This window comes from Eptesicus fuscus, chromosome 21, assembly GCF_027574615.1.
Source record: "Eptesicus fuscus isolate TK198812 chromosome 21, DD_ASM_mEF_20220401, whole genome shotgun sequence".
Classification (NCBI taxonomy): domain Eukaryota; kingdom Metazoa; phylum Chordata; class Mammalia; order Chiroptera; family Vespertilionidae; genus Eptesicus; species Eptesicus fuscus.
In genome coordinates, this window is record NC_072493.1 from 37,875,325 (window position 1) to 37,891,109 (window position 15,785).

Here is a 15,785-nt window from a genome sequence, read left to right on the forward strand (position 1 = left end):
AGTGAAATACACCTCTAGGAAACTGCCAGGTGGGGCAGGGTGGGGTTTCAGGGGCGGCTGCGGACCCCCTGGCAATGGAGAAGCCACCAGAGAGCTAGCGAGGCAGGAGCCTGCACAAGTGAACAGGACCGGAAAGCAAAAGCCTTGCTTCCTGCAAAGTCTCTCGAGCGCCCCCTACTGACAAGGCGTATGCCAGTTAAAGGAAAAATATTTCAAAGCCCAGATCAGTTTTCAGTGCAGATAAAAAGTTGAATCTGAAGCTAAGTCAGTCAATAAGCTGGAACACCATAGGACTTGGGATGCTACTGGCATTTAGTGAGTGTGGGCAAGGGATGCTGTACCCTGCGGTGAAGCTAGTCCCACACGGAATAACCATCCCTTTGGGATGCCAGGAGCACCCCTATATTGTAGGGTTGCGGTAGGAAACAGCACACTTAAAGATTCATTAGAGAAGTCTCGACACAGTAGTGGGCAAAGTGGGGAGGCCACAAGAGAGAATGCAGCTCCCTGGGGCTACTTGCAACCGAGAGTCTTTACCTGCCCCAGGCCTGGCCAGGCAGGAAGTTACTAGAAGTATGTGGAAAAGGCTGCCTGACCGGATGACAGGAGTTGTGACCTTCAGTCCAGAGTGTAGCCAGTCCATGAGGTGGGGACCACATGCTCTCCTTCCCCCTGACCCGCCAGTGCCACATCCCTCGTCCCACCCCAAGCCCCACAATGAGTGAGCCCAACTGGAAGCCAGAAGTAGAATTGTCAGACTCCACAGAGCTTGGCTGAGATCCATCTGGATGGGGAGGGGCTGTGACTAGGCAGGGATGAGGCTGGCTGTGTCCCGAGACTGCTCTTCCGGCCCGGACTTCAGGCCCTGGGCCCACTCAGCCCCCAGAACCTCGCACTTGGGCAGCATCTCCTCCACCAAGATCTGCGTGAGGCCTGGGTTGGACACAGCGGGTAGGTCTGAGATGTCCAGCCTGCGGAGGTTCCTGAGGAATCAAGAAGGGGGAAGGCCCGCATAAGGACAGCATCTGTGAGAGAGTGTAATGGAGGGGGTGCACTGGCCCCCATTCAACCCCTAGCTTCTTAAAAAATCTTTAACTGTCTAAAGAATGCCCAAATCCATGAATCCATCGTGTTAATTACAAACAGACACCTCTGGCTCCCATGGTTCTACAACAGTGTAAATATCATGGAGTTTTCGTTAAAACCAAAAGAAAAACTAGGGAGTCCTTTAATTCCCCCAGACTCACTGCCACTGCTCATCTGTGCTTACCCACCACAAACACTAGGTTTGTCACAGAGGCAGGGAGACAGGGAACTGCCTGACACTGCTCCCGCCCCACTTTCCCATATGTGAGCTGGGTGGGAGCCCCTGCCCTGGCTCGGGGGGTGGGGTGGGGTTGGAGGGGATGTGGGGGTAGGGGATAGGCTGAGCTGAGGTCTTACTGGAGGTGATGGAGGCAGGCGAGGCCCCTTTCGGAGATTCGGGGGCAACCAGCCAGCGAGAGCTCCTGCAGAGAACTGGCCAGCTGGTGGAGGCGGCTGAGACACCAGTCATCCACATGGGGACAGCGCTGCAGCGACAGGGATTGCAGCTCCTTCAGGGCCACTGCAGAAGGGCGAGGGCAGATGGCACGGAGAACCCCTCTGGAGCCCACCGTGAAAGGGAAAATGCAGAGCCCCGCCCACGTCTACCCCACCCACCCCACTCACGGAGGTTGTCCAGGCCTTCGTAGTTGATGGCACAGTCACTGGCATCCACCGCCTCTATAGGTACTTCCTGGAGCTTCAACAACTGGAGACGGGAGTAGCCATGCTCAGTGGACTGAATCCACTCTTTGCCTTGGAATCTAGAAAGGAGGTTCCAGGTGGGTACCCCATTTATCCCCAAACCTCCAGCTTCCTGAGACCACTACCCGGCCCATATAATACAATGATGGTACTGTGTCTGCTCTTGTTCTAAGGGGTATACACATCTGGTCTCATTGGGTCCCATGATCCTATCAAATATGGAATGTTTGGCCAGTTTTATGTACCTAGAAGCTGAGGGCTAGAGACATTACTGATAATGTAAAAGAGCTACAATATAAGAACCTTTCTAGATGGGCAAAAGTTGAGACATTTTCAGATACGTAAACCTTTTCTAAGAAAGGTGCTGGGGGAAATGCATAAACCAAGTAAAAATTTTAATTAGAATGATGAGAAGTAGATAAAGTCTATGTGAACTTTGCTTTTCAAGCAAGAAGAAAAGAAAAGGTGGTGGTGGGAATCTCCCAAAGGTTGGAGGAGAGAAAAGAAACTAGTGTTTATTGAACACATGTGCCATGCCAGACCTTGGTACAAGCATTTACATTGCAAGATGTGTTTATAGGTTAGATACACCACCATTCCATGTTCCAGATGACAAAACGGAAGCTGGGGACCAAGCCCCAAGCCACAGCCAGTAGGGGGCAGAGGCTGGGGGACTCACGGGGAAGCTTGCCTGACTGAAGAGCCTGAGGCTTAGAGAGCCCATCTTTGGCCTCCCCATCCCCGTTGGACACCTTTGCTGTCATACTTGACTGCGCCTCCCTGCTTCAGGACAAAATAGGCTCCTGCGACGTATGGGCCGTATCGGTTCTTGATGCCGGTGAAGGATCTGCCGAGAGAACAGTAGCTGAGGGTGAGGCCCGGGGAGCACTGCACCCCTCACCATGTCCCAGTGCTGCTGAGACGGTCAGAGTCCACAGTATCAGGACTGACAGGCACACAGAGGCTGCAAATATTAACTGAGGGACTATTAAGCGCTGGGCACGGGGGGGCAGTGGTGACCAAGGCAGGTAACTGTCCCTGCCCTTCTGAAGTTAATTTACAGGAAGAAACTAATAAACCAGGAGAGCGAGTGGCAGGCAGTATCAATTCCAGGAGGAGAGTAGAACAGAGACTGACTAGGAGTGGCTTGGGTCAGGGTGGGGATGGAGAAGGCTAATGCAGTTTGGCTGGTAAGAAATGCTTCTTGGAGGTGGTGAAACTTGTGCAGAGATCCGAGTGGCAGGAAGGAATGCAGAGGTGAAGGCATGAGGCTGCCAGGCCCAGGGGAACAGCTAGTGCAAGGCTCAGCCGCTCAAATTAGGACAGTTGAACAAACAGCAATAAAGACACCATGCCGCAGGGGTGAGGAGAGTCCCTGGTAGGTGCCTCAAAGCTCAGTAGGTACCAGGTTTTGGGCTTTGGAGTTTGGCTTTCATTCTAGTTGCAACTGGAAACTGTTTCAGGGTTTCAAGCAAAATGGTAATGTTCTTAATTTTACTTTCTAAAAAGTCCTTTGGCTGCTTTGTAACCGATAAAGAGACTGGAGGGGCAAACAGTGACCAGCTAGATTCCTGCAGTAATCCAACCATAAAGTGAAGAGTCTCTGCTCTGGCTACAAACACTGAAGGAGGTGAGAACTGGTCAAATTTGAGATGTTCTAGTATTTTATTGACCGGCTAGATGTAGACGGCAGAGAAGCAGAGGAATCGGGGATGACTCCTTAGAATTTGGCCGGAACAACTGGGTGGGCAGTGGTGCTGTTTACTGGGATGGGGAAGGCTTGGAGGTAAGCAGACCTTTTAGGGGAAATCAAGCGTTTGCTGTTAACCAGGTTAGGTCTGAGGAGCCAGCTAGACCAAGAGGAGGTGGTGGGCAGCAGGTTGCCTACAGGAACTGGAGTCCTTGGGAAGGGTATGAGCCATACATGAAGAAGTAAGTCGCATGGCGAGTACGGGAAGCCACAGGCCCACTAGGAATGGCAAGGGCAGGGATGGATTCTGACCAGTGAGGCAGAGCAGTAGGGGCTTGCAGGCCAGGGGTCCTCACCGATTTTTCCTGTGCACTTTTGACACCTGCTTTTGGAACAGATACTCCCTGAAAGCCTCCACATCATAGAAGCGGTCAGTCAGGAGCTGGAGCAGCATCCTCCCCTTCCTCTGATTGCCCTCTGGGGTCACTGCACTGCTCAGACCACGGATACCGCTGGTACCCAAATTCCATATGGGGGCCACCAGGTGCAGGGACTGGGAAGGAAGAGAGGAGAGGCTGAGTCTGGAGAGCCTCCTGTGAGACCGAGCTGAACCCCTCTGTTCTGTTCTTGGTTTATGAACACCCGCCCCCCCTCCCCTCAACCCACACACGCAATGTTCCCGATTCACTAAATTCTTTCAGAATTTTCAAATTCCGCGTTTGGGATTCCCAAATTTCCCTCCATGTTTTCCCCAAGTTCTTCCTCTTAACCCTAAATTGTCTCTTTGATTTAGCCAAACATTCTTGGTTTTCCCAAATTCTCTTATTTTCCCCTCAAATGCTTATTTTCTCTCAAAACCTCCATTATCTGACCTGTTAATTTCCCACAAATTCTTCCCTTAATTTTACCCAATTTTCCCTAGAGTCTTCCTGAATAACCAAATTCTTCCCCCAAATATAATCTTAATTTGTTTCCAAACCACCCTCAAACTCTTCCTTCAACTTCTCTTCAAAGTATTCTCAGCCTGCCCCCAATTTTTCTTTATGCTTTAACTAACCAACTTCTCTGTTTCTCCAAAAACTTGCCCAAATCTTTATGTTCCCTCAAAATTCCTCGTAAGCTCCCAACCTCTTATTTTAATTTTCTCTAACTTCATTGCCGATTTTGCCCAATTCTTTCCAAAATTCTCCACAAATACTGAAAAATTTCCCCTTAATCCCCCCAGGTATTTTCCTTTTGGCTCCCCCATCCCATCAACATCCCTTTGGTTTTCCGTCAAGATTCCTAACTGTCCTGAATTTCCCTTACTGGTATTCTTTGGAGTCTTACCCTTCCAAACCCCCTTTCCCTTGCAGGTTTCACTCTCTTTTTTTTTGTTTTCTTTTTTGTCACTCCTCACGCGAGGATATTTCCCTCTCATGGTTTTAGAGAGAGTAGAAGGGAGATAGAGATTGGTTGCCTCCCTCAGGGTATCGAACCAGCAACCCAGATTCGTATGCCCCTGGCCGAGAACCCGCAACCCTTCGGTGGGTCGGGAAACGCGCTGCTTTAACCACTGAACTACCGGCCAGGGCACAAGTCCCAATCTCGCCGGCCCATCGACTCCCTCATCCCTGCCTCTGATTGGCTGGGTGCGCCAATCGGAACGCATTCTCTGCTTCTTTATTGGTTTCTTTCTGCCAGTCCCCGCCCCCTCTTCCTCGCTGACGCTCCCCAGCAGCCGGCGACCCACACCCGTCCTTCCCGGCCCCCAACAGCCAGTCTCCGCTGCCAGCGCGAGGCCTAGCCGGGGTCCTCCTGCTACCCCGCGCCCCTCGCTTCCTGGGCGCCGGCAGAGGCCCCGAAGGCAGAGGCAGCCGAGCGGACTTCAAGTTGGGGGTGCTAGGAACCCCTGACCTACCGCCCTGGGCGCCGCCATCTTGTTGAGATTATGTAACCGGAAGGGGCCGGTCTTTTCTTATCCCACCCCCCTGGCTCTGTCTCTATCTTTCTGTGGTTGCAGCCTCCTCTTAAAGGCACACGCGCTTTTTACTCTTGGGTTTAGAGATTGCTCGGAGCGCCCTCTCTGTAGACTTGATCATGGGACCCTAGCCTTTCCCGAGGAGAGGTGGGCAGTCCTTCCGGTCAGAGTGCCTTCCTTTCCTTTGACTGCAGCCACGGTTCCCCTGAGCTTCCCTCTTCTCCAGCTCTCACTGGCTACCTCCTTACAATAAGGAATGATGTACCTCCAAAGCTGACCAGCATTCTTTTTCCCTGGAAGGGGAAAAGGTCGGAGTGGGTGGTGAGGTTAGACTTCAGGGTAAGAGGAGGAGGTGAGGTCTCAAAATTAGTATTGTGATGTGTTTGTGATTTCAGTTTGGAGCTCAGAGTGAAGCTTCAGTGTGAACATCCATCCATCCATCCATCCATCCATCCATCCATCCATCCATCCCACAGATACTTACTGAGCATGTACCATGGGGCAGGCACTGCCCTGGGTGGTGAACAGGACAGACCCAGCCCCTTTCTCACGGAGTCAACATTCCAGGCAAGGAGAGGATGGATAAGAAACATGAATAAGCAGCGTAATTTCAGCTAGTATTTGATAAGAGGCAAATAAAAACAGGTAATATAATAGGGAGTGACTGTGGTATAGGGCCATCGGAAGAGGTGACATTTACGTGGAGGATAAGAAGGAAACAGCCATTCGAAATTCTGGGAGGAAAGCGTTCCAGGCACTGGAAGTGTAACAGCCAGTGCAAAGGCCCAGAGATGGGAACCACTGAAAAGAGAGGTGGAAGACAGGGTCGGACAGGAGGGCAGGGAGCTGACTGTGCAGGCATGGTAGGATAGTATTCCATTCACAGGACAGATTTGTGTCAAGATCATGTCTGCCAGGCTGAAAACAGCTCTTAGAGGGCAAGGGTGGAAGCAGGGGGCAGCAAAGGGGCTACTGTCATCATCCAGACCAGAGATGAGGGGACAGGAGCAGGGATGGGGCAATGGACATGGTGAGAAGTGCTCAGTTTATGAGTCTGTTTTGAAGGTCGGGCCAACAGCCTGAGAAACTAAAATGATAGAGCTGGGGAATAGCAGGTGTTTGGAAGGACAGGTGTGGTAGGCTGGAAATGACCCTACCCCCCAGCCCCACCCCAATATCCATGTTCTGATCCTAGGACTGTACATATGTTACTTTCTATGGTAAACAAAACATGTGGTTAAGTTTAACAATTGTTTTTTAAAAAATATATTTTTTTATTTTTTTTACAGAGAGGAAGGGAGAGGGATAGAGAGTTAGAAACATCGATGAGAGAGAAACATCAATCAGCTGCCTCCTGCACACCCCCTACTGGGGATGTGCCCGCAACTAAGGTACATGCCCTTGACCGGAATCGAACCTGGGACCCTTGAGTCCACAGGTCGACGCTCTATCCACTGAGCCAAACTGGTTAGGGCAAGTTTAACAATCTTGAGATGGGGAGATTATCCTGGATAATTGAGGGGGGCCCAATGTAATCATGAGGGTATTATAAAACGGTGGCGGGAGAATCCTGATAGTAGATGCAAGAGGGTGGAGTGATGCAAGGAAGGGGCTATGAGCCAAGGAATGTGGGTGGCTTCTAGAAGCTGGGTGAAAGTTCTATCCACAAAGCCTAGAAACATTCTCCCCTCGAGCCTCCAGAAGGAACCGAGCCCGGTGAACCCACTTTAGATCTGACCTCCAGAACTGTAGGAGGATAACTTGGTGCTATTTTAAGCCGCTACGTTTGTGGTAATTTGTCATAGCAGCACCAGGAAACTAATACAATGGGGCAGGTCCCGACTGAGAGTTCTGTTTTGACCATATTCACCTTGAGACATCCAGGTGGAGAGGCTGAGCAGAGGTCTGAATCTCTGGAGGGAGGACAGGACTGGAGTCAGGAACTTAGCAGCCATTGACACATCAACGGAATTCGAACGCCTGGGCCTGGCAGGGGGCTCTAGCAGAGAGGCCTGGAGTGGGCTCCAACCTTTACCCTGGCGGGGCCCAAAGCTGATAGTAATCATATCTGTGGGCACGTCTAGAGTCAGCAGAATTGGTTGCTCAGTGAAAGTCAGCAGCCTGGACTCAGAGGCGGCCCTGCTGAGGGACCATTGGAAGCCACTCCTGGCTCCTCAGGCGACTGGTTGGGAGGCCCTGGGATGGCCTGGGTGGAGAAAGGCGAGAACCACCCTGGGGTCTGAGGATGAGTGGTGGGAGGGACTCAGGAGAGGGCAAGACAGGATGAGGCCAGGCATCAATAGACACCAAACACAGGAAGGGGTTAGGCCTGAGAGGGGGTGGGGGTGGGAGGTGGAGTTGCACCCTTGTGAACAGAGTTGAGGTTAGACTTCAGAAAGAAAAAAAAAAATGCTGATTCTCACTGAAGAATGGACTTTGGGACGCCATGTCAGACCCTCCTACCACCACCCTTCCCCTGCCCTTTACTCCCTCACCCCCCGGATCCCCAGGGGGTGGGGTCATTCTGGACCTTGCTACTTCCTGCTCCTGGCATCCACTGCTCAGAGACTATGGAGCTGTGGAGACAGCTGAGGCAGGCTGGACTGGTGCCCCCAGGGCTGGGTCCGCCCCCCAGGGCCCTGAGGGGTGTCCCCCCATCATGGAGAGCTGGCCAGACCCTCATGTCCCCAGGGACAGACACTGACGGTGCCAGGGAGAGTCTGCTGTGGATCTGGGAGGAGCTGGTGAGTGAGGAGTTTGGAGGGGCAAGAGATGGAGTAGGGGTGGGGGGAGAGTGAATGAGTGGCAATGTCTGAAAATAGAAAGGGCCAGAGATTGAAAGACAGAAATTGAGAGACAGGAATAGAGAAATACACACACACACATACACACACACACACACACACACACACACACAGAGCTAAAGAGAGAGAGACAGACATATAGACCCAGAAAAGAAAGAGGTAGAGATAGAAAGAAGAGATTGAGGATAGTAACAGAGACAGACTCAGATGATCTGAAAGATGACGACAGAGAAATAGAGACAGAGAAAGATGGATATGGAAAGACATAGAGACAAAGACAGGTGTTGACACAGAGATAGATAATAAGAGAGGGAAACGAGAGACAAAGAGATTAAAAGTCAGACGCATACAGAGGGAGGTAGAGACAGGGAGGGACAATGAAATACAGAAACAGATCAAGAGACACTGAGAAGCAGGGTGACAGGTCCAGGGACATAGTGAGGACCTGCCCAAGAGCACATGTTACAGGTGGTAAGGTGATGGGTATAGGGACCATTGTGATGGGATTGTGCAGTGGAGGAGAGAGAGAGAGAGCTCACCTCCAAATACAGCATGGGCAAGTGGAAATTTACAACCTAGGAGCCGCTGGGGGTTAGTGGGTAGAAAATTACATGAACGGAAAGGGGGCATTTGGGTAAAGTGACTCAGCAGGATTCCTGCTGAAGAGGGTCCAGGGTGATCTGACATCACCTGGGGGAAATGGGAGGATGAGGAACCCGATTAGATAGGCTATGGAGAGGATTCAGGTGTGGAGGCTGGGGATTCTTTTTTTTTTTTTAAACATATTGATTTTTTTACAGGGAGGAAGGGAGAGGGACAGAGAGTCAAAAACATCGATGAGAGAGAAACATCGATCAGCTGCCTCTTGCACACCCCCTACTGGGGATGTGCCCGCAACCAAGGTACATGCCCTTGACCGGAATCGAACCTGGGACCCTTCAGTGCGCAGGCCGACGCTCTATCCACTGAGCCAAACGGTTTTGGCGAGGCTGGGGATTCTTGCCAAAAGTGGATTTAACAAGGAGGTGCAGCTGAAACCGGTTCGGCTCAGTGGATAGAGCAGTCGGCCTGCGGACTGAAAGGTCCCAGGTTCGATTCTGGTCAAGGGCATGTACCTTGGTTGCCGGGCACATCCCCAGTAGGGGGCGTGTAAGAGGCAGCTCGTGGATGTTTCTAGCTCTCTATCCCTCTCCCTTCCTCTCTGTAAAAAATCAATAAAACACATTAAAAAAAACAAACAAGGAGGTGCAGAGGTAGGCCTAGGAAAAGATACAGGAGCCCGACCAAAGTTTTGTCAAGCAAAGAATCTTGGTTAGGTCTTGAGCTGGGACCTGCTGCCACCGAGGTTGGGGGGTGGGGTGGGGGGGGTGGGGGAGGGGAAGGCAGGATGCTCTCTGGGGTGGAATGCCTATGACTTCCGTTTCCCTCGGGCAGGAGAACCTTCGAAGAGTGGATGTCCAGCTGCTTGGCCAGCTGTGTAGCTTGGGGCTGGAGATGGCGGTGCTGCGGGAGGAGCTGGTTGCTTTCCTGGAAGAGGAGGAGGAGGAGGAGGAAATCTTCCTGGAAGAGGAGGAGGATGAAGAGCCAGAGGGAAAGCAGGAGGAAGTACATCTGGGGGCCTCCTGCCCAGCCTCAGGCCACCGGCTCCCCGACTTCGAGATGACTATCTGAGGCCCCGCCAGGGTGTTTCTCATTGGCATATGGAACTTGATGAAAATTTATGCAAAGAGGAGTGATTTGAAGGTGAGATCAACCTGCAAAGGTTCTGAAGATGCCTGCAGTGCAATTGGGGGACTGGCCTGGAGCTGTGGGCGTGTTTGAAGGTGGTGTGGGGAGTTTTCAGAAACACTGCAGGTGTGTTTGCAGGTGAGCTGCAGGAGTGCTGCAGGGGAGGTGTGGGCCTTGGCAAGTAGAATGCTGATGCTTGCGGATGGGGTTTGAGGGCTCATGTGGCTGTTGAGCACTTGGACTGGGCAGGCCCTAACGGAGGGGCGCTGTCAGTGTAACAAACATGCTGGATGCTACCTTTTCAAAGGCTTAGTATGGCAACAAGAATACAAAACATTTCAATAATATTTAAAATTACATATTGAAATGACAATATTTTGAGTGTACTGTAATACCTAAAATACGACAAAAATTAATTTCACCTGTTTAAGATTTTTATTGTGGTAATATATACATTAAAATGAACGGTTTTAACTTTTTTAGGTGTACAGTTCAGTAGTGTTCCTTAAGTACATTCAATTGTTGTGCAACCATCACCGCCATCCATCTGCAGAGCCCTTTTCATCTCACAAAACTGAAACTACCCATTAAACAGCTCCCCAGGCCCCTCTTCCCTCAGCCCCTGGCAGCCACCTTTCTACTCTGCGAATCTGGCTACTCCAGGGACCTCATGTAAGTGGGATTATATAGTATTTGTCCTTTTGTGTCTCACTTATTTTCCTTAGCACGTCTTGAAGGTTCATCCATGTTGTGGCATGTGCCAGAATTGTCTTTCTTTTTTATGCTGAATAATATCCACTAGTGTGTACCTTCCACATTTTGTTCATCATTCATCTGTCCATGGACACTTGGGTTGTTTCTCCCTTTTGGCTAGCATGAAGAATGCTGTTGTTATAAACATGGGTGTACAGGTATCTGTTCAAATCCTGGCTTTCAGTTCTTTTGGGTCTATACCTAGAAGTGAGATTTCTGGATCATATAGTAATTCTATGTTTAATTTTTAATTTTTATTTTATTTATTTATTAATATATTTTATTGATTTTTTTTACAGAGAAGATGGGAGAGGGATAGAGAGTTAGAAACATCGATGAGAGAGAAACATCGATTAGTTGCCTCCTGCACACCCCCCCACTTGGGGATGTGCCCGCAACCAAGGTACATGCCCTTGACCAGAACCCAACCTGGGACCCCTCAGTCTGCAGGCTGATGCGCTATCCACTGAACCAAACGGAGTAGAGCTAATTTTTAATTTTTATTTTGAGAGTACGTTTAGTAAAGCTGGGGACAGTGAAACCAGGAAGGGCTTAGGATAGAAGAAGCGACAGGAGCGCCTAGGCGGGGATATCTTAGCTCTCTGGGAATGTTCTAGGAAAGGAGTGGGCCTAGGCGGGGCTGCTGTGGCTCATTGAAAAGGCAGAGAAAAGGTGCTTTGGAGATGGGGTGGGGGGTGGGGTGGGGGGGATAGTCCAGGATGAGTTGCTGCTGCCCATTGTTCCCCTGGTTGCAAATGTGTGGGGACCCTCAGAGTTTAGGAGACGCATGCCTGTGGGGGAAGAGGGTGCGGGCGTGCTCCCAAGAGGGAGCATGGGCCTATGTTTGATTTTCGGAGGAACCAGCGGACCGTTTTCCACAGTGGCTGTCTAAGCGGGGATCGCTAGGTATTAACAAAGAAGGGAAGGAAAGGGAATCAGGCATTGTTAAGCCTCATCTACGGGGCAGCATAAGCCTGCTTCCCTCGGGAGTTGCAGCATTCACAGCATAGACGCTCCAGGGGACCACAGGGCTGCCTGCCAAGGGCATTCTCACCCCAGGGACCCCCGGCTGGACGCGGGCCTTTGTTCTGGGCTTGATGAAGACAAGGCTGGACTTTCCTTTCAGGGGGACGGCCGGAGCTGAGACACCTTTGTGTTTACTTCAGTAAACCTTACCACTCCTCCCACACGGGGTCTCCTGGAAGGCCCCCTGAAAGGACCGCATTTCCACTGGCAACATTATACCATTTGGCATGTCCGCCAACAGTACACCGGAGCTCCAATTTCTCCACATCCTTTTTCTTTTTCTTTTTTTCACAATAGCCATCCTAATGAGTGTGAGGTGGTATCTCATTGTGGTTTTGATTTGCGTTTCCCTAATGGTTACCAGTAAAGATACTGAGCATCTTTTCAAGTGCTTATTCATGTTTCTTCTTACATTTTTAAATATGGCTGCAAGAAAGTTAAAATTACACACCTAGCTCCCATTGTATTTCTATTGCACAGCACTATTTCAGAGGTCTGGCCATGGGAGGTGGGCGTGAGCCGATGAGCAGTGAGGGTTTATGATGTCCCCTGATCTGCTGCAAATGAGTCACAGCTCCACCTGCAGGAGACAGGCAGGTATCGGCGCATGGTGGCTGAGGAAAAGCGGACTGTAAATGTCCCTATTGCCTAGGTCAGTGATGGGCAAGCTTTTGAGCTTGGTGTGTCAAACTTCGCCAAAACACTGAGCAAAACTCGGGTAGTGTGTCACTTTGAGGAAAAAACATTATTTTGCGATATTTATAGTTTAAATAACATAAATGTATAATTGTTATATATAATTGTACTTAATAAACCAAAAACTAAATATTTAACTTACCTGCTTAGTGACTTCTTTGTTCATCCGTCAGCCGGTTTCTTTTGTTGGTCTTGATATTATTTAGCTTGTGTGGGGTGCCGTGAACTAAGATAAGTGAGGGGGCGGGGGAATTCTTTAACTAACCTGCCTGTTAGTGACTTTTTTGTTGCTGAATTTCATTGGCTAAATCTTCCATTGAAGGTTGGTATTTTGTACACTTCAGGCCCAAGCAAGCGCTACTAACTTCATCTGTCAATCTGTTTCTTTTGTTATAAACACTGAGAATAAGGCCTCACAAAAGTATGTAGAGGGGAAAATTGTGAGTAAAGCCATTGCTTTATTTTTCAGGGTGCTAAAAGTGTCTGGTAGTCGGTTCTAGGCACTCCAAATTTCCTGTTCGTAGTGGCACTCCTCTTGATTCTCGAAGTGGCACCTTTCCAGATTCTCAAGCTTTGACCTCAAGTCGACAAACACCTGAGCCCAGATACTGTCTTGAAATTCTGCAAGTTGCATCTCCAAATCATCAATTTGCATCCATTGTAAACCATTTAATTACAAACTACTGTAGACTACTACATCAGGATACTTAATTATTTTCATGGTCTGTTCTAGACTTCTAAACTGACTAAATCTATCACTAAACTGGTCAAGTAACGAGTCTAAAACATGCTGGTACTTCATATGCAAGAGTTCCATTTCATTTTGTACAGCTGCACTGGCCTTCTCAAAATACTTTGTTACTTGAGGAAAATACTTATAAGTTTTAGTTTCTACATCTCGCTTGAAAATTTTAACTTTACTTTCAAAAGCTTTTATGTATCCAAACATAACGTCAATACTTTTGCCAAAACCTTGTAACTTTAAGTTCAGTTCATTAATATGAACAGAGAGATCTGTAAAAAACATCAGGGTGTTGACCCACTTATCATCATTAAGCTGAGGAAAGTTTCCCAGATCCTTATCGTCAAGACATACCTTAATTTCTTCAAAGCACACCACAAAGCGCTCAAGAACTTTGCCTCGGCTCAGCCATCTTACATTATTGTACATCAGCAGTCCACTGTAGGTGGAATCAACCTCCAGTAAAAGTGCCGAAAATTCTCGCTTGTGGAGGGGGCGAGCAGCTATTAAATTAACTATTTTTGTAACAACTGACATTAAGTTGTTTAAGTCGGTGAATCCTGCCTTGGCACATAAAGACTCCTGATGGATAATACAATGAAAAGGCACAATCAGATGTCCAATAGCTTCTGTAAACAATTCGACAAATCCGACTTTTTTCCCCACCATATTTGGTGCCCCATCTGTCATCACTGACACAACTTTAGAGATATCAATGCTTAGGTCACGAAATGTTTGTATAACAACCTTACATATTTCGCTTCCTGATTTACTTGTTGACACTGATACTAACTTTGTCAGCTCTTCTCTCATTTATTGTGAGACCATCAGAATATCGACCAATAATGGCCAACTGAGCATGTGATGTGACATCAGTAGTTTCATCAAGAGAGATCGAAAAATATTTACACTTCCTTATGTCTCTCTTTAATTGATGTTGTACGTTTGTGTTCAGTCTCATTATTCGATCTTTTATGATATTTCTACTGAGTGGTAACTCAGATATTCTCTTAATAATTGCATCTTTATTCTGCATATCGTGAAATAGAACTGGTGCACATCTTAGGAGAGTTTCTTTAATAAATTCTCCCTCACTGAGCGCTTTTCCATGCTGAGCTATAGAGTGAGCAATGCTCAAACTTGCAGATGTTAAATTTGTAGAGTCTTTATAAATTTAAGGATGGAATTAGATTGGCTCTTATAAAGGTGTAGCTGCCTGGAAATGTATTCCTTCCTTTCATCCTAACTTTTTTCCAAGAGCTGGGAATGATTAGTTTCAAAATGTTTATTTACATTCCATGTTCTGCTTACTACCGTTTCAGTACGTAGAACGCAAAATGATCTGCCATTTTTTTCTATAAAGCCATACATCTCGGTCCATGTCTTTTGAAAGGGTCGGCCACTGCTACTACCACTTCCTTTATTTAACCTTAGTTTTTTATTTTTTGGGTTCTCCATCAGGGGGGCAGTGACAGAAGATAGAATTATAGATAGCTTGTTAGGCCTGCAGGCAATTAGGGGTTAACTAGCCTAACTAACCACAAAATGATGCATATAACTGTCTTTTAGGAAAGGGCAGGGTTAATAAGCAGAAATATGGGTTAATAAGGATGCACAACAGTAATAGTGGGAAATGGAGTCTGCACTATGGAGCAAGATGGTGTTTCTTATGTGGATTAAAATGGCTGCTGCTATTTCTAATGGCGGGAAACGGCACCCATAGCACGCCACAAACCCTCACCTCTCCCAGCCTCCCCCTCACTTATCTCAGTAATGATGGATAATGAACAGTAGATAATGGTTGCTATGGTTAACTGTTATTTGGTTACTGGTGATGGCAGGGCCCCCAGAGATGCATCCCCCGCTGCGTTCCGCTGCTTCCTGCTCTGCTGGTGGAAGTGAGGGCTAAGATCCCAGCTTAACTGGAAGTCCCAGCACTAGACACTCTGTGCCAGACTTCTGTTGTTTTGGCCTACAGACCTCCGGCACAGAGTGTCTAATAGGGGAGGTTGAAACATTTGCGACTAGAGTTAACTCCAAGACTCTAGTCGCAAATGTTTCATCCTCAGGAGCAGCAAATGTTTCATCCTCGGCATGCAGCCGCCTCAGTGGCCGCCTGTCATCAGAAATGGCTACGTGTGTCAGTGCTGACACGCGTGTCATAGGTTCGCCATCACTGCTATAAGAGAACGTTTATTTAGAGAAAGTCACAGGTAGAAGTGATCCTGATCTGTAGAAGAAATGGGCTCAGAAAACAGGTTACAGAGGCAAAGAAGGGCCCTTGGAGCTTAGGAGAAAGAGAGGCAAAGAAAAACGTGCGGGGGCGGGGCAGAGGGGGGGGGAAACGGGGGTAGGGAGAGAGGAAAGGCGTGGGCATACTCCATACAGAGAGCTGTGCTGGGTCCTCCCTTCTCAGGGTGTTTAAGGGAGGAGATTTTGGGGAGACCCCATGGGCGGGTCTCATTAGAAAATCCATTAGCTTTTCAGGTGTGCCCCTTCAGGGCCGTGGTCTCTACTGATTGGTCAGAGCCAGGAGGGAGGGTCATTAGTCAATGCAGCTGATCCTAATGCCTGCCATGGCATTGCTTGTCTGGTTTT

General features: G+C 48.7%; 2 protein-coding genes across 4 annotated transcripts; one reads left to right on the forward strand and one right to left on the reverse strand.

The window, feature by feature from the left end:
• Window positions 1–291: 291 nt before the first annotated feature.
• DMAC2 (distal membrane arm assembly component 2) lies at window positions 292–5,405 on the reverse strand. Of its 2 annotated transcripts, XM_008139554.3 has the most exons (6): window positions 5,379–5,405; window positions 3,835–4,031; window positions 2,555–2,635; window positions 1,711–1,847; window positions 1,444–1,606; window positions 292–983 (listed from the first exon to the last, which is right to left on the reverse strand). In XM_008139554.3, exons 1-6 carry the CDS (start codon window positions 5,394–5,396, stop codon window positions 806–808), a joined length of 774 nt encoding a protein of 257 aa, XP_008137776.2. In that variant the 5' UTR covers window positions 5,397–5,405; the 3' UTR covers window positions 292–805. The 2 variants fall into 2 exon arrangements, with proteins under 2 accessions (XP_008137776.2, XP_054566989.1); XM_054711014.1 differs by lacking the exon at window positions 1,444–1,606 and having other exon boundaries at window positions 859–983.
• Window positions 5,406–7,143: 1,738 nt separating this feature from the next.
• Window positions 7,144–10,292, forward strand: ERICH4 (glutamate rich 4). 2 transcript variants are annotated; one of them, XR_008554998.1, is made up of 2 exons: window positions 7,144–7,229; window positions 9,677–9,754. XR_008554998.1 is itself a non-coding variant. In XM_008139553.3 (2 exons), the coding sequence occupies exons 1-2, from the start codon at window positions 8,009–8,011 to the stop codon at window positions 9,911–9,913; spliced, it is 411 nt and encodes a 136-aa protein (XP_008137775.3). In that variant the 3' UTR covers window positions 9,914–10,292. The 2 variants fall into 2 exon arrangements, 1 of the variants encoding a protein (XP_008137775.3); XM_008139553.3 differs by lacking the exon at window positions 7,144–7,229 and adding an exon at window positions 8,009–8,182 and having other exon boundaries at window positions 9,677–10,292.
• The last annotated feature ends 5,493 nt before the right edge of the window (window positions 10,293–15,785 follow it).